Here is a 25151-nt window from a genome sequence, read left to right on the forward strand (position 1 = left end):
CAGTTGGCTCTGCCGTCTGCACAGTGTGGCTTGTGTGCGACAGGCAACCTCTCTGGGCCTCACAGAGGATAAGGAAGCCCATCATTCCTCTCCACAGGGGTACTTCTGGGATCAAATGATGAACTGAGGCGAAAGTGCTCGGAGAAGCAGGAAGTTCTGCTGATACAAGATGTTCTCCAACAACACAATCCATGCTGAGTTACCCTATGGGCTGGAGGGAGGGAGAAGTTGAGTGACTTGCAATCAAACCACCCCCCGCCCCAGGAACACACTTCACAATAAGTATGGACCATGGGGGAAAGAATGCTGTTCTCTTTCTCTCCATCTAGGAGTCTCCCTGGAGCTCAACACTATCCCTTCCCCACCCCACATCCAGTCTTTCCCTCTCTCTCCAGATTCTGAACTCAGATCTCCAAATGAAAGCTGGGGGAATGGCAGGGGGAAGGGCCAAAGCGATTAAGAGTCTGATTTTCAGGTTTTTTAGCCCTCCCATCCCTATCCAGTTCTGCTTTAGTAGAAATAAAGACAGACATGGAAGAGTGGGATTCCAAGCTGGTTTAGAGACTGGAAAACACATACATATGTAAAGCATTAAACACAGACTTTGCTGGCTCATTTAATTCTCACACAGCACCCCTAACAGTAGATACTACTGTCCTACTTTGCAGAAGAGAGAACCCAGGCTACGAGAGGTAAATTCCTACATCTAGTGAGGGAGGAGTCTGGATTTTAATGCTTGTGCCTGACTCCTCCCTGCCACTGGTACACTGGTGTTTTGCCGGACTTCCCCTCTAACTGGATTGGGGGAAGGCAGGAAAAATCCCAATCCTCTGCCACAGAGCCTCAGCCAGTGATACCTCTTACCAGATGAGAGGAGCGGCCCTGAAGCCCAAAGCAAAGCCAGCCCCAAGGCTACAGTCCCTCCAGCCTCCTCACAGCTCCCTGACAGTCTAGACCCCCTGGCCCTCCAGGACCGGTGGTGCTCCCTAGGGAAACTCAGGTGAGTGTCACCCTGTCTCAGGGAAGAAGGGAATGGGGCTTGGAAGCAACTGCTTTTCCTACATGATCCTCAGATGTTCCCAGGGATGAATTAGAGGGGTGTGAGCATGTACGTGTGTGTGTGTCCCAAATGGCAAGACAGAGCAAGAGCCTGAGAAAGGCCAATGTGAAAGGGCCAAGGTGTGAAGTGCCGGGAGAGAAGTGGAGGTTGGAGTCAGCCCACCTGAGGCTGGAGAAGGGTGGGACTGGCCAGGCTGGGAAGAAATCTGGTTGGGCACGAACCATTCTGGCCTCTCCCACCGCTGAGGCCCCTTAACAAAATATCTCTGCTCTTTGGTCAAAGCTGACAAGTGAGTCATGTACTATTTGCTCACAGTTTGAATGCTCATCTTCTCTTTCTTGCCTCTTCATACCTAGAATCTTTCCCCAAAGCCCCCTGGTCCCAGTAACCTTCTACCTAGGGGACACAAGACTGTTACTCAAGTCTCTTCTCACCACCAGGCATTTGCTGGTCCTAATGTCAGTCACGGCCAGTATGGAGTCCAGCCCCTCCAACGGGGTCACCGCAGGGCCTGCCAGTGACATTGGAGAGATCCACAACTGGACTGAACTGCTCTACTTCTTCAACCACACTTTTTCTGAGTGCCACATTGAGCTCAGTGAGAGCACCAAGAGAGTGGCCCTGTTTGTCCTCTACCTGGCCATGTTCGTGGTTGGGCTGGTGGAGAACCTCCTGGTGATCTGCGTCAACTGGCGCTACTCAGGCCAGGCGGGGCTGCTGAGACTCTACATCCTCAACATGGCCATAGCGGACCTGGGAATTGTCCTGTCTCTGCCCGTGTGGATGCTGGAGGTCATGCTGGACTATACCTGGCTCTGGGGCAGCTTCTCCTGCCGCTTCACCCACTACTTCTACTTTGCCAACATGTACAGCAGCATCTTCTTCCTGGTGTGCCTCAGCATTGACCGCTACATCACCCTTACCAATGCCTCTCCCTCCTGGCCGCGCCACCAGCGCCGAGTGCAGCGGGCGGTGTGTGCAGGCATCTGGGTGCTCTCAGCCATCATTCCGCTGCCTGAGGTGGTCCATATCCAGCTTGTGGAGGGCCCTGAGCCCATGTGCCTCTTCCTGGCACCTTTGGAGACCTACAGCACATGGGCCCTGGTGGTGACCCTGTCCACCACCATCCTGGGCTTCCTGCTGCCCTTCACTCTCATCGCAGTCTTCAATGTGCTGACAGCCTGCTGGCTCAGACGGGCAGGATGGCCTGAGAGCCGGCGCCACTGTCTGCTGGTGTGTGCCTACATCACAGTCTTTGCCGTCTGTTGGCTTCCCTACCATGCGACCCTGCTGCTGCTCACACTGCACGGGGCCCACATCTCTCTCCACTGCTACCTGGCTCACCTGCTCTACTTCTTTTACGATGTCATCGACTGCTTCTCCATGCTCCACTGCGTCATCAACCCCATCCTCTACAACTTTCTCAGCCCGAACTTCCGGAGCTGGCTGATGAGCGCTGTGGTCCACTACCTTCCCAAGGTCCAGGATGGGACAGGCAGACAAGCTTCCTCTTCCTCCTCCTCCACACAGCATTCCATCATCATCACCAAGGAGGGCACCCATCCCACTGCAGCAGGCCCCCACCACCATCCCAGCCTGAACTTCCAGGCACCAAATACATTACACATCTCAACTCCTCAATCTCTTCCAGACAGCTGAGGTAGAGTTCAGTCTCTTCCCTCTGTGAAGCAGAAAGCTGGAATTGTAGGTGAGAGATTTTGGTGGAGCAGAGGAAAGGGTCAAAGCACTCATGGTCAGTTTTGAATTTATCTTATATCTTGAGGTGGAGAGAGGGAAAGGGGCAAGGGGAGATAAAGAACGGGTCCTTGGTTTTGTACTATCGTTTCAGTCCCTGTGTCTAAAGCAGACACACAGGGAAAAAAGATGAAATAAAATAACAGATAGCCATGACTCTGATCTCTAAAAAATCTGCCCTTGCAGCTGTGATTGGGGAAAAAGCTGAGGCTAAAGAGATGCTCAGCAGAAACTACACTCATTGCAGAAATCACCCTGGCCGGAAAGAGTGAGCTCCGCAGGAACCTCACAAAACTTTCCTTTTGTGTTTGTGTGCTTGTTGATCTGCCAGCACACCATGCAGGCTGTGGGGACAAGAGGCCAGAGGCCAGAGAACCAGGAGGTCTCAGCAGGACGTTTCCCAGCAGCGCATCCTCAGTGCTGTGATAAATGGAGGGAGTGGGGAAGCAGGGGCGGGGTGAGGCCAAGGTCTGAGCAGGCACCCGGCAGCTGGGTTGGCAGGATGGTTCTCCACCCCTTTCCACCATCCAGGAAACTCTCCATTTCCTCACTGATACTCTCCCCTTGCACTTGTCCAGTTCCCCTTCCCCCAGAGCAGAGACACCCCAGAGTCACTGTTTCTCATAGCCCATCTCCTCCCAGCTTTGGATCTAGGACATTTTGGATCTAGATGAGATGCTCTCAGAAATCCACCCCTGTCCCTCCCTTTTTCTCCAAATCATCATAGAACAATATCAAGAGACACCCATTCTGGGAACAGACCTTGGGACAGCCAGCAGCAAGCACTGACATATGCTGTTCCTCAGCCTTTGTTCCCTGCACAGGATGGGAAAGTGGAACTTTCCCAATTTTGTGACAGACCAGAGTTCTGGTATTCTTCTGGCAGTTCTCATGCTTATACTTCTTTCTCCCCGGCCTAGTCTTCTCACAACTTATCTTTCCAGTGACTTATTTCTATTAACACTTGTCCTATAGATAGGAAAGGGAGTCCTATTGTTAACAAGTAGGTCTTCTGGAAAGGTTCATTTATTAGTTTGGAAAACCAGGACCATGACCGCAAAGAATTCTGACTGAAGTGAAAGCCCAAGAACAGGTTCAAGTCCACCAGTTCCAAGTCCTTGGCCTCTTAATCCCGCCTGTGGAGATTGAAGGGCTTGTTGTGGACGTAACCACTGAGAGCCTCTGTGCTGCTTAGTGTGCCTGGAATGTTTAACTTGGAATAACTCATTGACCTGGGGCGCTGTCCCCTCTGCTTTTAGAAATCCGAAACTGTATTCACCAGATGAATTAAACGTGTGCTCCAATGATGTACGTAGCCGTTTGCCAGAAGCACGGGGGAAAATCTTTACCTACAACCACCCGGTTCATTGGGCCCAACTTCAAAGGGTCTTAAGCTACAAACAGCTGCTCAGTGGCACAGAGCTGAAGGCTTTTTAACCAGGGGAGTCCAACCTGGGATTGCAGTAAGGTCTTAACAATGCAGAAAATGCATTAAAAACTTTCCTCCCCTATCCCATGTAAAAACCAAGCCAATATCTGATGCCCTTATCATTGCCTCCCCTGACCCGGGCTCGTTTCCTAAAGGAAACTCAATGTTACATCTCTGTCACATCCCAGGTTACCTCAGAGTTCACTTCCCCAAGATGGTGCTCTTCTCACGGATTTCATTCTGGCAACCAATTATGACCCTGTTCGCATGCTTCCTTAGAGCCTTGGGAGGGGAGGGCACTGGCTGTGCTGACGGCAGCAAGGCTGCTCAGCTCCATCTTTACTGGGCAGCGATGGGGTCCAGGCCCAGGCAATGGCCTCTGAGACCAAATGGACCACATCATACCTTAACGCCAAGAGGTTTGTGTCCTTCCCTGTGGGGGTACATTTCTTATCGACCTCAGGAAATTAGGCCAAACTTCTGCCTCTGTTTGATCTGCTGCTCTCCACTCCAACATACCATGTCACAGTGAATTAAATGGCATTGGCAAGACAATTTGTAGCCAAATCTCAAGCCCTACTACACAGTAGCAGAGTTCCACTTCACTCTCTGGACCAACAGAAGATCTCTTCAGACATGTTCCCCACAAAAGATAGGATCATTGACTTAATTTCCCACTAAAAGCAGGGCATCAAGATAACCCTGGGGAGCTCTGGCTGGTGTGGCTCAGTGGACTGAGCACTGGCCTACAATCCCAAAGGTTGCCAGTTCGAGTCCCAGTTAGGGCTGGATCCCCAGCTTGGAGCATGTGAGAAGTAACCGGTCTATATATCTCTCACACATTGATGTTTCTCTCCCTCTTTCTCCCTTGCTTCCCATCTCTCTATAAGTAAATAAATAAAAGTTAACCCTGGGGAATTCCAGCTACAGGAAAGGAAAATGTGCTATCTAGAAATCTGCTCAGCAGAATGCTGCTACTGAGCGGGTGATGGCCCAGACACTCTGAACTCACAGGATGAACATGATCACGGTAAAAAGAAAAAGAACTCCCATTTCCAATTTCCTTTTTTTATTCTAAATAAAAACCACACTTTGTGTTGAACAATGGAATATAAAAGAATCAGATGTACAACGATTTTAGACATCTACTATTTGGGAAGAGAAGTTTACAAAATATACAAAACTTTACAGCAATAGATAGTAAACACTTAAATATTAGGAGGTCAGTACTTATTAATTTAATGGAAGGAGTTAGACATCAACAACTCTTCTCCATTTCATAAGAGACTTTAGCTAGTAGAGGTTGGAGGGGAGGGCGGACTGGACAAGGAAAGGTTGTTAAAGAAACACTGAAATCCAAACAGCTTCATTTTCATCCTGATGTTAAGTTTATGAGGAGCAATCACATTGAAATGAATGCTGTGTGCCCTACTTCTTGACTCATTCAGTGCAGGATTTAGGGAAAAGGACGCAAAACGAATCCCAGATGGCCACAGACTTCTCCACATAGCCTACTCCCATGCCAATAAAATCAGTGTCCATCTATAAGGGGATTTAAATCCACTACAGTTGCGTAGCCTGGGAAAATAGGGCACAGCAGGCCAGAAGAAAAATCATCAGTAGCAAAACCCGACTGGGGAGGAGGTATTTAAGCCCAAAGGCTTGTCCTGGTGACAAAGGCTGATGACAAATCAGCAGAGAAGTCAAAAAGAACTTCACCCATTTTCTGGTTCTTAGGGGTCACCTGGGCCAGAGCCCCACCCCTACCTCCTTTCTTCCCAACTAACCTTGAACTACAGACTCCACGGAGCCTTAAAATTTAGGACCAAATACGAGGGTGCAGCAGGGCTTCCCAGCAGGTGCTGTGGCATCGGTGAGCCATTAGTGGTCACAGAAGAGCTGGGATAGTGATCCCCTCCTCCGGGCACAAGCAGCCTCTGCTTTTTATCCCAGTGTGCCACACAAGTATCACCCTCTTCCCTCAGGAAACAGGTTGAGAATAGCCTCATGCTTGGTTTAATGTTCTACAATTGTCATCTTGAAATTCTTAATAATTTTTAAACAAAGGACTCTGCCAATTATGTAGCCAGTCCAGAGTACAGAATAAGAAAAAAGAGGAAAAGGGAGAAGAAGACATTCACGGGTCAAACAGAATCTCAGAACAATACAGCAGGAGACAGTGCTAAACTGAGTTCCAGGGCAGAGGGCGTAACAAAATCAAATGAACAGACGTTGAAAAAATAAAGAACTCAAAATAAAATACCTTCCACTAGGTATCCTGGAGTGCCCTTTGCCACAGCGTAGTGTTTCAAGTAAAATAGTTCAGAAAAGGGTGAGCTAGAGGCAGACAACATGACTCCAAACAGAGGGAGAGTTCAGGTGTGAACATGGGACACGTGGAGGAACAGGGTTTGGTCAATGAGCCTCAGGAGCTACTGACCCTGCTACATGTCTGACCGCAACCAACTGGGCCACCCTGATCAACCACTTGGCCTCAGGAGGATCAGAGGGTGCAGTATTTTTTGTTTAATGTTTCAGAGCAAAGTTTCAAGAATTTGCTTTTTGGTTTACTGGCAAAAATAGAATACTTCACAGTTTCAGGTTAAATATACAGACTACCCAGCATCCATGAGGCCCTCTGTTAAGGAAAAGGGTTTCTCCAGCATATTAACCCATTCTCAGGTACCTGGCTGGGTTCCAGGACCACTTCTCTCAAATCTGGTCATTAGAAACAACCAGTCCACACCAACAGTCTGGGAGGGATCACTCAGGCTTGAAAAGCTTAGCAGACAGTTGACGGTCATCTTTCACATATTTTCCTTCTTAAATTTTTAATGGTCAGTGTGGGAAAGAGAGAAGCCAGTCAGGGATGAAAAGCCTCAGCATTGCTTTTCTGACAAGTGTGCCCAAGAAGATTTAACAAGTTGGATTTAGATGGTTAAAGGTGACACTTGTACAAGTCCCTTCACATAATGGTCACCCCACCGGAGAGCCATACACTCCAATTCAGAGGCTTTCTACGTTTAGGGCTTGGTAGAGAGGCAGCAGGTTCACCAAAGACAGAGCTTTGGTTTTCCTATATGTCGTAATACAGCTTTCTGAGTTTAGGTGGGATGAGAAAATGTGCAAAAAGGTCCTTCATGTGACTTGATCCTTGATCCCCTCAGCCCAGTCCCCAATCTACTCCACCACAGGATGGAAGGAGGATGAAAGGCCTAGGAATTTAACAAGCCCCAACTTCCTAGAACTTACATCCATTGCCTAAAAGTTTCTCTGGGTTTATTCTGGAAGGGTCTACCTGGAGAGAAAGAAAAGAATTTGCTTATTTAAAGGCTTGATACATTCTCTCCCAGTTCTAGCCTATTCCCCAAATGTCTGGCCAGGACTGTCCCCTGGAATATGGCTCCTTGCTGGAGAGAAACTCACCTTCCTGAAGTCTCTTATCCAAAAGAGATGCTGGGTAACATGTGTACAAAAATAAAAATAAATAAATATTAATGTCAACCAAGGCTTTGTGAGTTAATTAAAACCACTTGCTGTGAAACAGCCACGGGTGCTGCCGAGTCCCACCAGGGGCAGTGCCAGGGCCCAGCCCAGGGACTCCCAGAGTCCACCTGAGCTGTGAGGTAGTATGAGTTACTGAGGTGAGCCAATGAGTATGCGAGATCAAGAGCCCTCTCACTCAAGCCTTCTTTGGGCAAGACCCCCTCAAAAGTCAACTAAGAACAAAACAGCTTGGGGGCTGGGCAGAAATGTTTCCCAGACACCTAGGGAGGGCCTGAACTAGCTGCCAACAAATAGCGCCCCCTGGTGGCACTTCAAAGACAGATCAGGATAAAACCCAGCAGGTCAAGTCAGCTGCCAAAACTCCTGCCCAGCTGCACAAAGTAAACAACAGGTTACCCAACTGGGACAGAGGAATGCCACTACCCACCACCACTTACTCGGTCCCTTTAGTCCTGAAGGGCTCCCAGTCCACCACTCCACCACATGGAGTCTTCCCATCTACACTACAGGTCAAACACACTTGTAGGTGGGAGGCAAGGATGCAAATTAAGGCAAGGCTGCTGCTGTCAGAGATATCCCCACCTCTCCACCAGAAAATTCAAAGCTGATAGAGGTGGCCAGATAATAGATGCCTGACTATATCAAATGGCTCCCTGTCCTCTTTGCCCCACAGGAAAGGCCTGACATCCTGGGCCATCATTCCATAAAATCATGTTTCTTTGGAATTGAGAAACCTCCCTTCCTGTCCATCCAGGCTGCCACTTCTGGTGGCACTGCAGGACCTCTTCTGGCTGGCAAGGATTCATCCCAAAGCTTTCTGGTCTAAACAGAAAGCTTAGTCCCCAGTTTGGATCTAGATTCCAAAAGATTTTACTATCCAACAAGCAGATTAGAGCCGTGGAACAAGCAGGCACCTCTTATCCCTGATGCCTTGTCCCTGCTGAAGGCTGGGACTGGAACCTGGGTAAGCTGCCCTGCTGACTAGACTTTTCTAAATGACCACATTGCCAAAATCTCTCTCACAGTTGGTTGTATCAGTTGGAGGTCCAGCAGTTACACCTACAGTGAAAACCCCTCTCCACCCCCTCTATTCAATGAGGCTGTTGGTTGGAATCTTAGCAGCATAAAACTTGAGAGGCTAAGGTAGGGGATCTAGTTGACACCAATTGCCTGACGAGATCCCAAGACCAACCTCAAAAAAACCAAAAACACAGCCCTTCATGGGCAAGAACAGGTAAGGAGGTAAACATGATAGGACCATTGCTTCTCAGAAACATGTGCTATTTCTTTTTCTTTCTCTAAACACAAGACAGAACAGAATTCCTAGCAAGGCAAAGCTGTAACTTCAGCTGGGGTGGGACCAACAGCCATTAGAAAATTAATGTCCTGGCTGCCACCTGGGAGCTCTCCTTGGCTCTGCTGGGACCCAGTCAGCTGTCCGGGTTCTTTTCCGCCTCTTTGGAATGGATAATGTACATAAAGGTCTGCTCAATGGTGAAGTCAGGCGGGAGGCTGCCTTTGTGCACGCCCACGTGCTTGCTCATGAGGTTAAGGGTGGAGCTGTAGTGGCCACAGACTGTGCAGCGGTACATGAGGGCTCCTGAATGTGTCTTCAGGTGGCACTTGATGGTTGAGCGGCCTCGGAAGAACTTGTGGCACACCTTACATTGGTACGGCTTCTCGCCGGTGTGGATCCGCCGGTGGTAATTAAATTCACTTGTGTGGGCAAATCTTTTGCCACAGACCTTGCAGCTATACTTGCTATTCCCAGGTTGGCCCTGGAGAGCCAGCTCCTCACTCAGGAACTCCTCTGCTGGCAGCTTCCGCTTTTGAAGAGCTGGGTGTTGTAGCCCAAAGCCAGGCGGCGGGTCAAGGCCACTGTTGCATTTGTGCTGGCTGACGTGGTAGCGATAGGCAGCCTCCGACTTGAAGCTCTGGCTACACAAGTGACAGCGGAAGAGGGTGTCTTCCAGGCTTTGGTGCACAGCCATGTGCTTCTCTAGGAGATGCCAGTCCACAAAGCTGTTTGCACAGACAGAGCAGGAGAAGACTGAAATGCCAAGATGGGAGAGCATGTGCCACATGAGGCTGCAGAGGTTGAGGTGGCGCTGGTCACAGACGCTGCAGGCCTGGCCTTTCAAGTTTAGATGGTCAAGTATGTGGCCCCGGACCACGTGGAAATCTTTGGCCAATGCCTTCCCACAGGCAGCACACTTCAAATCTGTGGAGGCTGCCCCTGAAAACAAACCCAGCTTCCCCGGCAGGGGATCATTGGGGTGGACAATGATGTTGTTCTCAAATATTCCATCCCGTCGGTGGAGGGTCAGCTGCCACTGGGTAAAGAACTTAGTTTCACACATGTCGCAGGAGAAGAGGAAAATACCAATGTGAGACAGAACGTGGGTCACCCGGGAGTTTCGGTCCTGGAAGTGGGTCTCACATACTTTGCAGTTGCCTGTCAGCAGGTCCACGTGGTCCCGAGCATGCTGTCGAATCAGTTGAATGTTGGGCTCTAGAACTTTCTTGCACACCTGGCAGGGCATGGCCTTATTCTCTCGGTTGTCATTCTCTCCAAAAGTCAGCTCATCCTCACTGTCGTCACTCAACTCAATTACCTCCTCAGCTGTCCCTATCTCCTCAGTGGGGTCTTCAAATTGCAAGTCATCATCCCCCAGGTCCTCCAGCTGGAGCTCATCCATTTGCTCAAAGCCTGGATCTTTGGAGTGGTCACTATTGCTCAGACAAGAGTTGGTCCCAGTGGTAATGTCTATTGCATTGTCAGGGGGGAAGAAGCTGTTTTTACTGAAGTCTCCATTGCTCTGAAGTTTGTATGGCTGGCAGGAGCTTGTGCTGGTTTGGATGCCCATGCTGACAGTGCCTAGGCCTGGCTGGGTCACCACATTAGGTACAGACGTGAAAGGAGCGGGATTATCATGGTCTTCTGTCTTTGGCGGCAGTGGCTGCTGTGGCAGAGGCAAGCTATGGTTAGTGTCACTGGTGACATTTCTCTCTTCGTCTTTATAGTTTACTCCAGCATCATTAGGTAAGACATAGTTTCTGTCAGGACCAAAGTGTTCCCCACCACCCCGGAGTTCTCCAAGGGGATGGGCAGGTTCTGCTGAGCTACAACTCAGTGTGCCAGAGTGGCTCTCACTGGTGTTGTCCAGGGGCTTGGCTATGGCCGAGCTCTCCAGGTCAGGAAAGGTGGAGTGACAGGCCTGGAGGAGGTCCTCCATCCCCAGACGCTCAGCTACCTCGTAGATAACCCCAACATTGATCAGGTCCGTGAAGAGCTCTGATGTGTAGACAAAGCTCAGAATTTTCTCAAAGTTGGCAGGGGTGATAAAGTCCACCACATAGGTCCTGGCAGCATCTAGTCCAGTATTCAAGAAGAGGTTCTGGAAGTAGCCAGCTGCGCAGGCCAGCACAGCTTTGTGGGCTGGGAAGGAGCGACTCCCCACCACTATGGTGACATCACACATGGTCTCTGAGAGCCGGCACTTGTTGAGTTCCTTCAGCAGGTTGTTGGGGTGGTTGGTGCTTTGCAGTTTGATCCTCATGCCCATCTTAGCAGCTCCTATGAAGTTGCCTCCTTATCAGCACGGTTAATCTGTGGGCAGCAAAAGGAAAAGATGGCTAGCCAAACATCCCTGCAAGCGAGGCACTCTGAAGGAGAAAACACCACCAGTCTGAGTGTTTCAAAGCCCAAGGTGGGGAGTGAAGTGAACAGACATGGAGAGCTGCTCCATTCTGCTGAGAGCAAGGACAGCAAAATGACAGAACAACCACCTCTCTCCCTGCGTATAGCCAAAAAGAGTTGTTATGCTAAAAGCCAAAACCACTGAAAAAAATCTGACAGCTTGGTCTTTAAGAGTAAAAGAGGTTGTAGGCCCGGTTGGACAGAAGCTAGTACCTTAGAGCCAAGCCAGAAGTATCCTCTCAGACACAATCTTATACTTCATTTCCAGAGCAACTGGCTCAGATCTTTCTCATAATAATTAATTAATTAATGGCGTTCCCTTACGACACCATATGTCATATACTTATCTGAATGCAATATCAAAGCTCTTTTGCTGTTGAGGAAAAGATAAGGATGCTTTCTCCATCTTTCAGTTTTCTAGGATTGCTGTGTCCTTTCAGTCCCTAAATAAATCTCTTGCTCATTCTTGAGTACCCACCTCTCCCTACCTGTACTACCTGCCTAGTCTCTTGTCTCCACAACCCAGAGCCACTCAGATACTACTCTATCACATTCTCTGCAAGCTCTGGATGAAATAAAAATACGTCAGAACTCAAAGGAGTAAAACCAAGTAGTACACAACTGTGATAGTTAATATTGCTTAAAATATGCTTTATTTCTATTTACCACCCTATCCAGGATTTATACTTATGATGACCAGGACTAGGAGGTATACTTGTTGCCATAAGAAGACATCTAATTGTATAGGTAAGGCTTCTAAAAGGCGTGTTCAATACCACTTTTTCTCCTTTGAATCTCCAATGCCCAAGGAAGAGGCCAGTAACATTGTTCTATTTCATTTCTCGTCCTGCGCAACACAGTCCCCTTCACCTCACCACATTCTACTAACTCCCAACTTTTGCTGGGGCCCAGAAAGCTTCTGAGCATTGTTTGGGTCCCAGCCAAGTAGCTCCCGGGCCCTGGTGGCTACACATCAAAGGTCAGCAGGTCGGGGCGCTGGGAAGCCTGAGTAGGGGCAGGAGGGGGCAGCTTCGGAACTTCCGAGAAGGCACCCAAACAATCCCGAGGCGCCGCAGTCTCCCCTCTGGAGGTCGAATCTGCGAGCTTGGGCACTCCATCTGTGTGGAATCGAGCACCTCTGTCTTCCCCAAAGAGCCGCGATTCCACAGCCGAACTCCCGGAGGAGCGGGGACACGAGAGGCGCAGGGCCGGCCAGGAGGCCAGGGATGTGCAGCAGGGTCGGCCAGGTCGGCGCGCTGCCGGGGAGGTTAGGTCCGGCCGAGGTGAGCGGGCAGGAGGGAGCCCAGCAAGAGCGAGAAAGGCCGGGACAGGGGTCGGGCCTCGGCCAAGGACAGCCCTCGGCCGGGCCGCACTTACCCGGCTCCGCGGGGCCCGAGCACCATCGCCGCCGCCGCCTCACACAAAGGCCCCGGCCCGCCGTGCCCGGCCCTACGAGGAGGCGGCGCCGCTGGCCGCGGCCAGACTCTCCATCCGCCGAGCCGCTCGCCGCGCCGGCCCGGGCCACCCCTGCTGTCCGGCCCGCAGCGCCCCCCGCCGTCCCGGAGGAGGCAGCGCCCCCCGCCGCTTAGCCACAGAGCGGCCCCCTCCCCCCACGGCAGGACCCGGAGCGAGGTAGGCGGGGCGCAAAGCCACGGGGCCACCCAGCCAGCAGCTGCCCCGCCCCTCGCGCGATCCGGGACCCCCGCCCCGGAGTCGCCTCCACTCATCTCGCGGCCCTGGGCAGCCTGCCTGCCTGTCCCACGCGGGCAGTTGTGGGGGCGTTTCCAACCCCCAGCCCCCCAGCTTTGGCTCTTCTAAAGCGCTGATCCACCAGGTGGAGGACCTCTCCTTTCTCCTGCTGGTACCCGGAGAAGTGGAAAAATCCTATCCCAACTCGACGCTCTTATCGCCTCCCCTGTTCTATGGCTGGCACTTTCTCCTCAATACATAGGAACCCCTCAGGCTCCAGGACCCTTCTATTTCAGCCTCTCTCCTGTCTCATCCTACCACTGCCGGGTGAAAGGCGGCCAGGTACAACCCCCCACGCAGGGACATGGTAGGGCTCAGTAATTCCTGGGTGGATTAATGGAAAGAGGGGGACACATAGGATGACGACAGCCGATCTAAGCCAGTTCGGCTGGTCAACAATCATCAGTTATTTTATGAATTTGGAAGATTGTGTATCCCCCTTTTCACAATCTCACTAACTGGTGGTAGATTATGCTGAAAGCAAACATTTTAAATGCTGCCAAACATGTAATATTTATTAGCAAGAAGACGCAAAAACTGCCATACAACCTGTTCTTGTAGTTTGGGAGCAGGTAGTACCAATTAGCTCTCTTGTGAAAGGGTCAGTTGGAGATTGGTATTAGGTTACAATGGCAGGCCCACTGCCTACAGCTGGATGAGGCCATCAAGCGGCCTGAAGTGGAATATCATACACTCAACAAACTCCAAACCTCCAGCGCGGCTCTGAGACATTAGGCTGCAATACTTGCAAGAGTCTTGGGCCTGTTCAATCTTTCTAACCAACTGCTTTAACCATCTGTTAAAAAAAAAAAAAAGAAAAAGAGAGAGAGACAACAAGCTTGTACTAAGTCCACATTAACAAACGAAGACTTAATACCTAACCTAACTGCAGCTGTAGCCTCTCCCAGGAATATAATCTTAACTGGTCGGTCTGGAATTTCCTGGTGAGCACTAGTGAGGTGATCTGCCTGATAGGTCCCTGCCGGTCCCCCCAGAGGAAGGTGACCTGGCTTACAATAATCCACTCTTTGCTAAATAACTTTCTTGGCCCACCCCCATTTTGCCTTTAAAGCCTTTCCGTTTCTACAGCTCTTTTGCACTTATTTCTATTTGCTACATGGGATTGGCTGCCTGATTTATGGATTTTTGAATAAATCCAATTTGAGCTTTAAATTTACTTGGTTAAATTTTGGTTTTTAACAGTGGCAGCCCTGTATCAAGCAAATCTATGAGTGCCATGTTTCCAACAGACTCAGAGTGTTCTGAAGAAGAAAGAAAAGCTAAGAGTTCTTATGAGCACAGGCCTGCAAACCAGAAGGTCGCCAGTTTCATTACTAGTCAGGGCACATGCCTGGATTGTGGGCCAACAAGAGAGAGGCAACCAATCAATGTTTCTCTCACACACTGGTGTTTCTCTCCCTCTCTTTCTCCCTCCCTTCCTCTCTTTCTAAAAATAAATAAATTTTAAAATCTTATAAAAAAAAATTTTTAAAGTATATTCTTGAGAAGCGTCAGTCTGGTTTTCTTAGCTTCCAGGTCCAAGATGGTGATCCTCTAGTTGACCAGTGGTCTGGATAACAGATGTCAGGTGGTCTGGGTACGTGAACATTCTATTCTTAGTCTTTCCGGTTGATAATCAGAGTTCTTCCAAGGTTTGGTGTATATCCAGGCGTTGACAAAGGACTAAAAAGTTCAAAAGTTTAAGTTCCCAGGCTAGTTAAGAATAGAATCATTTTCTCATGCCTTGAACTGCTTGAATTTAGTAATTTAACAGCTTTGACTATAGCAATTTTATTTTATTTCTTTACTACGTATTCCTCAGTCCCTATCGTGGACAAAAACCTGACCAGTTCCAGGAGGCCTGCATACTGGGCCTTACAAACTCAGAAATCTAAAGTAACCACATAGGATGGTCTGAAATTAAAACTTTCTAGCTAAAACTGAGTCATAGCAAGTAGTCGTTCTTAGGCTGGTATCTTTCTGACAAAGATCAGTCTTTGCCTTAACTGAAGCCGTCTATTGTCTTTTTTGCATCTGCAATAACATTCCTTTGGAATGTCAGAGTAATCCCTCTTTTCCAGACCCCTCAGGGCTCGATCTCCCACCAGAACTCAAGACCACAGAATGGTTGTTACCTTGTTCCCCAGCATACCATCTCCATGTGCTGTAAATGTTAATTGTTAACTATCCTGCACCCACCAATTTGTCTCTTCATTTTCCTTTTTATCCAATCCCAGAGATTTCCTTGCCTTGCTTTCTCTCACCTCCCTAACCTATCATCAGTGAATTTCATGTAACCCTCCTTTCGCCTCTTCCTTTGATCCTTATGCATAAAATAAGGTGCAAAACTGCCATTCTCTGGAGCGTTTTCTCAATCTGTGGAGATTTTGTTTCCCAGCAATTGTCATCAGTTTGGTTCAAATAAACCCATAATAATTCTTACAGGTTTGGATGTTTCTTACATCGATACTACGTAATGAAGCCTCCATAAAAAAATGAAAGTTCAGAGAGCTTCTGGGTTGGTGAACACTTGGAGATTCGGGGAGAGAAGAGTTGTGCCCTCAGAGAGAGCATAGAAGCTCTGCATCCTTTCCCCATGCCTTCACCTATGCATCTCTTCCAACTGGCTATTTCAGAGTTCCAGCCTTCTATAATAAACTGTGAGTAGTTTATTGAGCCCAGGGCACAGGTCATGGGAACCTCCAATCTGTAGTTGGTCAGTTAGAAGCATAGGTAACAACCCAGTCCTGGACTGGCATCTGAAGTTGAGGTGTAGTCTTGTCAGAATAAGCCCTTGCCCTGGCTGGTGTGGCTCAGTGGATTGAGCACTGGCCTGCAAACTGAAAGGTCACTGGTTTGATTCCTAGTCAGACCACATGCCTGTGTGGCCAGGTCCCCATTTGGAGGTATGTCTAAGAAGCAGCTGATCACACATCCAATCAGTGTTTCTCTCCCTCTCTTTCTTCCCCTCTCTAGAAATAAATAAATAAATAAGCCCTCAACCCATGGAATCTGCTATCATCTCTGGGTAGCTAGAGAGTGGCTTGTTGGTATAAGAAAACCTCCCCCTATACACACATTGGAATTGGGTCCAGAACCTTTAGTACTGACGTCTTTTTTAAAGTAAATCACCATGCAAGCCCTGGCCAGGTAAGTCTGTTGGTTAAAGCATCGTCCCACTACACCAAGGCTGTGGGTTTGATCTCCAGTTGGGGCACATACAAAATTCAACCAATGAATGCATCAATAAGTAGAACAACAAATTGATGTTTCTCTCTCTCTCCCTCTAAAAATCAGTAAGTTAAAAGAAAAAATTCTTTTAAGCAGCAAAAGGATTTAGGAATTTTGTCTGTGGGAATTATTTTTCTTTTGTACAAAACTAATGAAAAATAGCATGCCAAAAAAATAAAAAATAATAAAGTAAATCACCATGCAATCACAATCACACACATACACTAAACTAAATGGAGAAGGGCCATGAATTCATTTGAGGTTTTGTTGACTAGGTATCCTTAGGCATCAACCTCTTTACAACAGGAAGAGTAGGGCCAGGATTCCTTCACGCATTCTCCAAGTACAAAACAGGAATCTGATTTAAAACATGTCTCCATTTTCCCCGGGATCCCCAGTACTGCAATTTTCGACAGTCCCACCAGAGAGCAGCCTATCTGCATTTATGCTCCTAGTTGGCAACGCACTCGTGTAGCCTCAGCACACTCGCCAGACTCCCAAGTGTGAGTAGAACCAACTCTTTTAAGATTTTATGATCCACATAAGTTCCCCAGACTGCAAAAATTCAACCCTTTTGATAGATAATTTTGAAAAGACACAAGATGACTCACTGAAGAAAGGCTTGAGGATCTGGGGTGAGGACATTCTTTCACCTCTAGCAATAGACCTGACACCAGAGATGCTGAGTTGAGCTCTTCCTCCTCCCCAGCCCCATGGTACAGCTATGAGTCTAAAGTTGCCCCAGTCAGGTTCTGGGAAGAGAGAACTTGCACTAGGCTAAAGGAACTGCCGAAATGATTTCCGGTTCCATGGCCCTCTCTTTATGCTGCCTTGGGAGAGCTGAATGTTGACTTGTATCAGGGTAGTTCATGGGCTTGGCCAAGGCCCCCGCTCCAGGCTAAAATAGGAAGCCTGAGGATTTCCTAGACTGTGCCATCAGGGTACAGAAGCCCCCTTGGGACCAGTGGGCTGTGATAGTTAGCACATCAGATTAATGAAAGACAACCACACACACCTAATTTAAGTGCCTTGTATATTGCGGACTAGCTACAGACTGGTAACAGTAGATTAATGAAGACTCTGAAATAAATGTTTCTCTTTATAATAACTAAGGTGGTCAGTTAACACTGAAAATATCTGCTCGCTTCTTTCTCAGCTGCTTCAGTAATTTCCCTGTCCATGCCCCATCGTAGCAGGATCAAGAGTCGTTTGCATGTCCAGGGCCCTGCTAGACTATAAACTGTGTGTATGGGTCACCATCTCATCTCCACAGCCTGTTTTAGGACCCATGCTTGACATTTGGAGACGGAATAATGATACAGTGCTAGAGATGCATCCTCCTCTGTGGCTGGATCTTTGCCCAGCCTCAATCCCCACCTCTAATCAGAGCCAAATTCAGAGATTAATGTCTCCCAGGCCCATCCTAGAAATATAGATAAGTCCTTCAGAATATCTATTTTTTTCTTTTTCTGAATCTAGTCTATGAAATTCTTTGAGTGCTAGAAACCATCTTCCAAATTCATAGATCTATTCTTTTAATCACTAACTAATCTTCCGATACTAATTGTATGGAGTCCTGAATAAGGCACTGTTGGAAAAAAATGATGCATACAAAACACTTCTATTTACACAGCATATATTTTTGTATGTGTGCACATCAGATAAGCATGTATGTATGTATATATGATGTAGTTAGAAGAGTTAAGGAAGAGAAATAACTACTCATCCACCAACCAAAAAAATACATCACTCTAGGTCATATGTAAAAATCCTTTATTGTTGAAGAAGCCAGAGGAATCTACAGTCAATACCAGCTGGGACAGGTGATGCTCACTATGCAGCTTCTACATCAGCCTTGGGTAGAGGGATGGGGAAGGAGTTTAAGGACAAGAGTGTTACAAAACTGGGAAGAGAAAGGGAAATAGGAGTGCATGCACCTGGGGATTTGGAGAGAGTGACAGGGTGTATTCATGAAGCAGCCCAGGAATCCAGAAATGGAGTGCTGAAGACCAAAAAATGGAGCCACATCTTCTGTGCGGTAAAACTCCCACCAACCACCCGCTGGGGAAGCAGAAAGAGAAGGGGAGGGGCATCTGTAAGGGAGAATGAGAGAGAACAGAGTCTTAAGCAAAGTTTTCCCTCAGCCTTTGAACTAGAGGACTGAACTCTCCTAGCTGCAGGTGCTAATGCTACTTATAAACACCTGTATTCACGGTCTACAGGGCCCACGCAAAAAGAAAAAGAAAAGTAGCAACAAAAACAAAAACAAAGTTGATATTATCTTAGCATCCCCTTAAGCCAGGCATACAATACATACAGCCACATCCAATGTGCTCTGGTGCTAATGCTCCCCCAGCCTCACCCAGTCCCTTCTCCTCCTTCCAGAACACCCACTCCAACCCCTTACCCCTCCCCAGCAAGAAGAGGCCCAGGGATCACTTCCTTTTTCAGCAGTTTCATATGACTAAAATAAGATGATAACATGATCTTTGTTAGATGAATCTAATCTCCTTTATATGCCAGCCACCAGGGACCTTATGTCCTGTTCATCCTGACACCTAACAGGTTGAGAATGCTCGAACAGTGGTGAGATTGTGAAGGCTGCAATTATACTCCCGGTCCCTCTGAAAGAGGCTAGATTCACCAGCAAGCAGTAAAAGTAGATTTCCACAATGCACTTGTTTCTGCTATTTGTATAAAATACTATGGCAAAATTACACTGTAATTATCTTTATGGCTGATGCATAACGCTGGGGGACAGTATGTTATCCAGATATAGTTGCCCGTATAATTATCTGGCGGTCGGCAGGACTGAAATAACCATCTAATGAGAGCAAAATAATATGGTAAGTACCATGTAATCAGCGAGTTACGATTATTACGGCTCTTTGCACCCTCTCACCTAACAGTGAATAGGGGGACGGGGGTGGCCAGACCTCGTCTCTGGGCCTAGGGAGTCATGCACAGGCAGTTTCATTGAGAGCCAAGTCCTGTTCCTTGGGACTCCCCTGAGACCCCCTTGAGACCAATAAGTGTGGGTAATAGGGACACAGGGTGAGGGCTAACGTCTCTCCATGATAACTGAGGCTTCTGAATACCTCTCGTTCTCTCCTCCCACTGCCTTTCTTTGGAAGTCAGTTGATCCGCTACTGCCATGTGTGGGAAGACGGTGTCCAGGTGGAAGTCCCTGTGTTTTGACTAGACACTTTCCTGGGAGACTCACACTTGCATACCAAGTGAGAGCTCCATTAGCTAACTCAGGCCGGGGGTCAGCCCAGACCACTCTAGGTAGACAGACCAGAGCCAGCCAGGGGAAACGTTAGGACACTCCCCACACCTCACCGATTGCAACAGTTGTAACAAAGCCCACACAGAGCACTGTGCACCCAGTACTGTTCCGAACACTTTATACCCAGTCCTCAGATCCACAGGTTCTATTATCACCCCCATTTTTAAGATGGGGAAACTGAGGCACGGCGGGGTATGTAACTTGGCCAAGGGAACACAGCTAGGGAGGAGCAGATCCAGGATTCAAACTCAGGCCATGCTCTTATCCATTATGCTAAACAGAGCAACTCGTCGTCGTCGGCAGCCTTCCGTCTCGAGAGACGATGGTGTAGCTTCTTAAGAGTCTATCTGCACTGCCGAGAATGGTTGTGCAGTCCGACTCGGGAGTGACACGGTATCTGTCTCCTCCTGTGTTGAATCGACATCTTGCGATGACGCTGGAGTGTCCTCTCCAGTGAAGCTGAAGCTACAGAGCCTGGGCAGGGTGATATGGAGGGTCTGCTGTTGCCCATGCAGCAGACCCCCCCTCTCTTCGCAGCTGAAGGGTCCAAGGGAAAGACGGAGTCAATACAGCTTGGCTTCAGGTGCGCCGCAGGAGTTGCCGGTGTTGACTACAATGTCAAACCGCCTTAGGGACTCCGGCTCCAGATTTTCTGTCGGGGTTTACTCCCTTAGCCTTTCCCCTGAAGAGGTATGCCGCAAGGCAGCGGAGGTTTTTTGGAGTCAGAGTTTTCCTTCTCTGATGTGCCCTGACTGGAAAATCGAACCAGCGACACTTAGCTCGCAGGCCGACGCTCAACCCACAGAGCAACTAAGGTACAGTTTTCAGCCACTGCCCACTCCCATTAGATTTAAAGAGTTCCTTGCATTTCTTCCTAAATCACTCTTGCATATAACTACAGACTGGACTCAGTAAATGGAGATTCTAAATCATCCGAATAGTTCTGCCTGTCTGTGAGGCAGGCAAAACACTTCACTTGGGAACTGGATGTGGTACCTGTAATTATCAGATGCTGACTCCTCCATCTTTTGCACAAATCAAGAGAACAGAATCCAGATAACAGATGTTGTCCATCACAGAAGCAGCAGGGGACAGAGATGAGGTGAAAAAGAGGTGTGTGTGTGTGTGTGTGTGTGTGCATGCGCACGCGTACATGTGGTCGCAGACAAGCATGTACCTTTAAGTGTTGGTGTTTGACAGTGTGCTGGGCACTGACAGAGTATTTTAGGGCAAATTTATGAGTATCAATGCCTGCAGCATCAGAGCAAATGCTTCTCTGGCAACCTACACACACACACACACACACACACACACACACAGTCCCTCTCCTCCCCCTGAACAATTTAAGCCTTACCTCATTCCTCATTGGGGGGATACTTGAGGCTGCCGAAGCTGGGGGCGTTCTCTTGGTTCACATCAATAGGAGTGTCTGGGGTAAAGTCAACAGTGCAGTTAGGAGTGATTTTTCTGATTGTGATCTTCACCCTGGCCCAGTAACAAAGGGCTGGCTATGAAGGGCAACATTGGAAGGTAGAGTTGGGAAGAAGAGGCATGCTTGGTTTGGGAGACTGGGAGGAAGCAAAGTCTTCCTGACTAACCCCAAACACTGCCCCATCCCCCCCGCCAAGCTGTAGCAGGACTGTCTTATAAAGGTCTCCCAGGGAGCAAACACTGAACTGCCGATCCAAGCTGACTGGGTAGAAAGGGCTGAGGAACCCTCCCTGTAGCTAAGAGAAGTCTCGTCGTTCCCCCTGAAGGTAAATATGAGGCTTTTGATATCTGCATGTATTGGCCAGTTCCCTAAATCCTGTCACTGTACCACCACACACTCTTACCTGGCTGGATGTTCCTCTTGCCCATAAGTCCCACGAAGAAGTCATGCATGTCACCTGCAGGAAAAGGGCCAACATAACCATCAGTCACTGGGCCCCATGCCCGTGGGGCTCTGGGCAAGTGGTCAGCAGAGATAGGAAGGGAGAAGAGGCTACTCACGTTTCTGGAAAAGTGACAATTTCTTAGGATCTGTGAAAACAAAAACAAGTGTATAACTGGGGCACTGAATCTGGAAAGTGACGATTATTCACTAAGCCCTCTTCAGTCTCCTTCCCACCTGAAGGGGGCTCCCAGGCCTATTTAATCTTCAGAATCCTGCCCCTGCACATCCCTCTCCCTGGGGCTACTTCCTACCCTTGCTAGCCTTGCCCAGAGTTTTGAGCAATTCATCCACAGAGACTGAGCCGCTGCCAGAGAGTGTCTTGAGCAACTGGTTGATATCTGGGAACTTCTAGGGAAGAGAAACAAAGACAGCTGAGTCAGGAGGCTCACACCTAATCCACTTACAATTTTCCCACAAGGAACAGCCTTTTCTTGGGTTTATCACAGCTAAACCTGATATCTTGTCAGGATTTCCTCTGATCTACAGTGGAAGAGAAGTAGGCTCTTAGAGTGTGGTCTGTGGGTCAGCAACACCACCCCTTAGAAATGCATAATCTCAGTCCTGCCCCAGACCTACTGAGACAGAACCTGCTTTGTAACCAGGCCCCCAAGTGATTTACATGCATAGCATGGTTTGAGAAGCCCTGGTAACAGGAACACGTTGGGCATCCCTGTAGATGGACCAACTGTCTCTGTTTGCCCAAGATGGAGGGTCTTCCTGGGATGTGGGCCTTTCAGTGCTCACCTTGAGGTAGTCTGAGCAAAACTGAGACAGTAGGTTATGATGCCTCCTTTGAGTTCTCAGGGGCTCTTGTCTTGGTGATTTTTTTTTTCCTAGCAACTTGGGCACAGCAGAAGGGTGGGTGGATACACACCACACACCCAGTTTATTGTAGCTGCACAGAGACAATGAATATGATCATGTTTGGAGAGTCTCACCTTGAATCTCAGAGGTGCCTCTCTCTCCAGAGTCCACATGTCCCTGGGCTGCTGAGCACACACAGAAGCACATTGGCACAGGATGCAGCCCCGCGCACACCAACCCTCATCTATCCTTGCTCCTCCCTCCCCAATTCCCTCATTCTCAGACCTGCAGGGAGAAGGGGCAGGACAGCAGTCTCTCTCTTCCATTGACCAAGAGGGGAAAGCCCTCGAAGCAAATGTGTCTCAGAGGAAAATACCCAGATATTCTGACTACCTTGAGCTCAAATCTTGGCCTATACTTGGCAGGCTTTGTGTGTTTTTTGAACTGGTCTTGTCTTTTGAATCTGGTACAACTACCGCCACCTGCAAGGCTGTCAGCCTACCATGCCCTGCTCCACCTCACCAGCTGCGTGAAGGCTGGTGAGCTCTCTCCGCCCAGCACACAGCTTCCCAGGCAGCCACTTTCCCCAAATTGTTCAAGTGCTCTGCCCACCTCCTGTAATGAGATGCTAAACAGACTTGAGCTAGAAAGGCAGTTAGACTTCGCACACTGAATTTGTAACAAGTTTCACCTATAATTATCTTAAAAACATTTGTAACAATGTAACTGCTATCATTCAAAACCTTAAAAAGACTTCCTCCTTGTTCTCCCCCTGTAGCCCTACCCTGACAAGACCTATTTGCTTTTCTTAGAGGACCTATGGAAATCAGGGCCTAACTTGGTCTGTGTTTGTTTTTACTATTATTTTCCTATCGTAGCTAAGCAGAGGCTAGAGGGGTGCAAAGGATAGGAGAAAGGAAAGGTTGGGCTCTTAGGAGCACCTGAGGTTACCAGGGGTGGAGGGGTAGGTGAACAGGGGAATTCTGAAAACAAAATAATACACATAACTGATAGGTAAAAGAGCATACAAATGATAATTTGGGGGAGAAATTCTGACTGCGTTGCATACCATCCAGAGAGTAGATAGAATCTCCCTCCCCCCACCGCCCTGAAAAAGGACAGAACCAAAGCTGGACCACAGAGAACCTAAGACCAGCCTGACCCACCCCCGCCTCCCTCTCTAAGTGCCATTCAATCACCAAGTCACCAGTCAGTCATATTGGGAGGGTGCCTCTTACACATAAGGTGTCAGACTCATGCAGAGGGACAGAGATACTTACAGACATAACCAAAGGCAGCGAGAACATGAGCTGAGCAAAGAGGCCAGGGAATCCAGCCCTCTAATGGATAACTCAGGTAACTCCCAACCCACAGGCCACACCTTCCCCCCTGCAGCTTTTGGAACCAGCAAAGCTGTTCTCCCATGATGTTGTCCAGGACTCTGCCAAGGCGGGCCCTGCCGGAGGGGTGCCTTACCTCCCTGCGGCCCCCACTGGGCACCACCTGCTCCTGTGACTCCTCACAGACAGCCCTTGGGGCCAGGCTGAGGGCCAGGATGGCTGCCAACAGCAGGGCGCGCCGCATGGTGCCTAGGACAGCAAAGAGGCAGGAAGGGAAGGCAGGGGGAGGACACAATACAGGAAATATTCATGACCAGCAGCCTGGCTTGACCCTGCTTCACCAGCCCCCAATTCTCCCATCCAACCCCTGGTCTGGGGAGAGTATCTCTGAGCAGGAGGACCATCCATTGGGCTTGGTTTCCCTGCTCCTCCATCAGACGCATCTCCCACCCCCAGGATGGGCACCTGGTGGCAACGGGCCATGGTGCAACTGTGCCGGGGACTGGAGGCACCAAAGGCAGATGATAGATTTATAGGACATGCATGGGTCTTTTTCCTTCATTGGCTTGAGGAGGGATCTTGGGTGCTATTTTCCAGCACTAGACAAGCTTAACGCCTAGGCAAAAACTTTCCAGTGTAGAACACAGTCTGCATCCACAGGCTCCAAACATTACTAGCTCTCAACCCCTTCCTTTCTGCTTTCTGCTCACTTCCCAGTACCCTGCTCCCCAATCAAAGGCTGCCACTTCCTTGATTTCTCCTGACTCTGGCCCCTGTTCTTCAGTGCCAGCTTCAGTCCTTCCAATGTTCTCCCATCTGCGCCTACCTTTGGAGCAGCTCTGAGCCTACAGCTGGATTGTCTAGTAGAATCAGAGCTGACAGGGATTTCTGCCCTGCTCCCCACAAAAGCTGGTGCTGCTGGTGCTGCTGTGAAGAGGGAATCAGGGAGTGGAGAGAATCTGGGAATGTGGCAGAATCTCCAGCCCAGCTCCCTCATAAAGGCTCTGGGAGGGTCTGGGGGAGCCAGGGGAGGGGCTGAGAATCACCAATCCCAGGATGGCTGGAGGGGAGGGGGGAAGGCTGGGGGGAAGGAGGGTACAGGCTGCACACACACACACACACACACGCGCACACGCACGCACGCACGCACCACAAACCCAGCAGTGAGCTGGGGTTATCCAGCAATCCACTTTCTAACGGTCCTTGAGCTGGGCATGCTAAAGAATGATTTGTGTGTCATTTGTCACAAAATCTGCCTGCTGGATCTAGCTCAATAGGTGTGGTCCCTGGGCCTCTTTCTCCTCCTTGTTCACCCACCAGCTCCTCTCCTTGCCCTTTAAATTGCCAGGCC

General features: G+C 49.0%; 3 protein-coding genes across 9 annotated transcripts; 1 reads left to right on the forward strand and 2 right to left on the reverse strand.

The window, feature by feature from the left end:
• Positions 1 to 800: 800 nt before the first annotated feature.
• ACKR5 (atypical chemokine receptor 5) lies at positions 801 to 2971 on the forward strand. Of its 2 annotated transcripts, none has more exons than XM_090275616.1 (2): positions 801 to 1000; positions 1417 to 2971. In XM_090275616.1, the coding sequence occupies exon 2, from the start codon at positions 1517 to 1519 to the stop codon at positions 2717 to 2719; it is 1203 nt and encodes a 400-aa protein (XP_090131742.1). In that variant the 5' UTR covers positions 801 to 1000; positions 1417 to 1516; the 3' UTR covers positions 2720 to 2971. The 2 variants fall into 2 exon arrangements, with proteins under 2 accessions (XP_090131742.1, XP_090131743.1); XM_090275617.1 differs by having other exon boundaries at positions 1501 to 2971.
• A 2325-nt stretch (positions 2972 to 5296) lies between these two features.
• Positions 5297 to 12933, reverse strand: ZBTB39 (zinc finger and BTB domain containing 39). The gene is made up of 2 exons (XM_090273437.1): positions 12829 to 12933; positions 5297 to 11361 (listed from the first exon to the last, which is right to left on the reverse strand). The coding sequence occupies exon 2, from the start codon at positions 11315 to 11317 to the stop codon at positions 9182 to 9184; it is 2136 nt and encodes a 711-aa protein (XP_090129563.1). The 5' UTR covers positions 11318 to 11361; positions 12829 to 12933; the 3' UTR covers positions 5297 to 9181.
• An 837-nt stretch (positions 12934 to 13770) lies between these two features.
• TAC3 (tachykinin precursor 3) lies at positions 13771 to 24820 on the reverse strand. Of its 6 annotated transcripts, none has more exons than XM_090275620.1 (8): positions 24627 to 24820; positions 23937 to 24049; positions 22401 to 22551; positions 21908 to 22004; positions 21713 to 21742; positions 21556 to 21609; positions 21075 to 21149; positions 13771 to 13996 (listed from the first exon to the last, which is right to left on the reverse strand). In XM_090275620.1, the coding sequence occupies exons 1-7, from the start codon at positions 24795 to 24797 to the stop codon at positions 21076 to 21078; spliced, it is 690 nt and encodes a 229-aa protein (XP_090131746.1). In that variant the 5' UTR covers positions 24798 to 24820; the 3' UTR covers positions 13771 to 13996; position 21075. The 6 variants fall into 6 exon arrangements, with proteins under 6 accessions (XP_090131746.1, XP_090131745.1, XP_090131744.1 ...); XM_090275619.1 differs by lacking the exon at positions 13771 to 13996 and adding an exon at positions 18188 to 18492; XM_090275618.1 differs by lacking the exon at positions 13771 to 13996 and adding an exon at positions 18188 to 18524.
• Between the last annotated feature and the right edge of the window lie 331 nt (positions 24821 to 25151).

The sequence above is a fragment of the Furipterus horrens genome, unplaced genomic scaffold (assembly GCF_987537825.1).
Source record: "Furipterus horrens unplaced genomic scaffold, mFurHor1.1.pri manual_scaffold_4, whole genome shotgun sequence".
NCBI lineage: Eukaryota > Metazoa > Chordata > Mammalia > Chiroptera > Furipteridae > Furipterus > Furipterus horrens.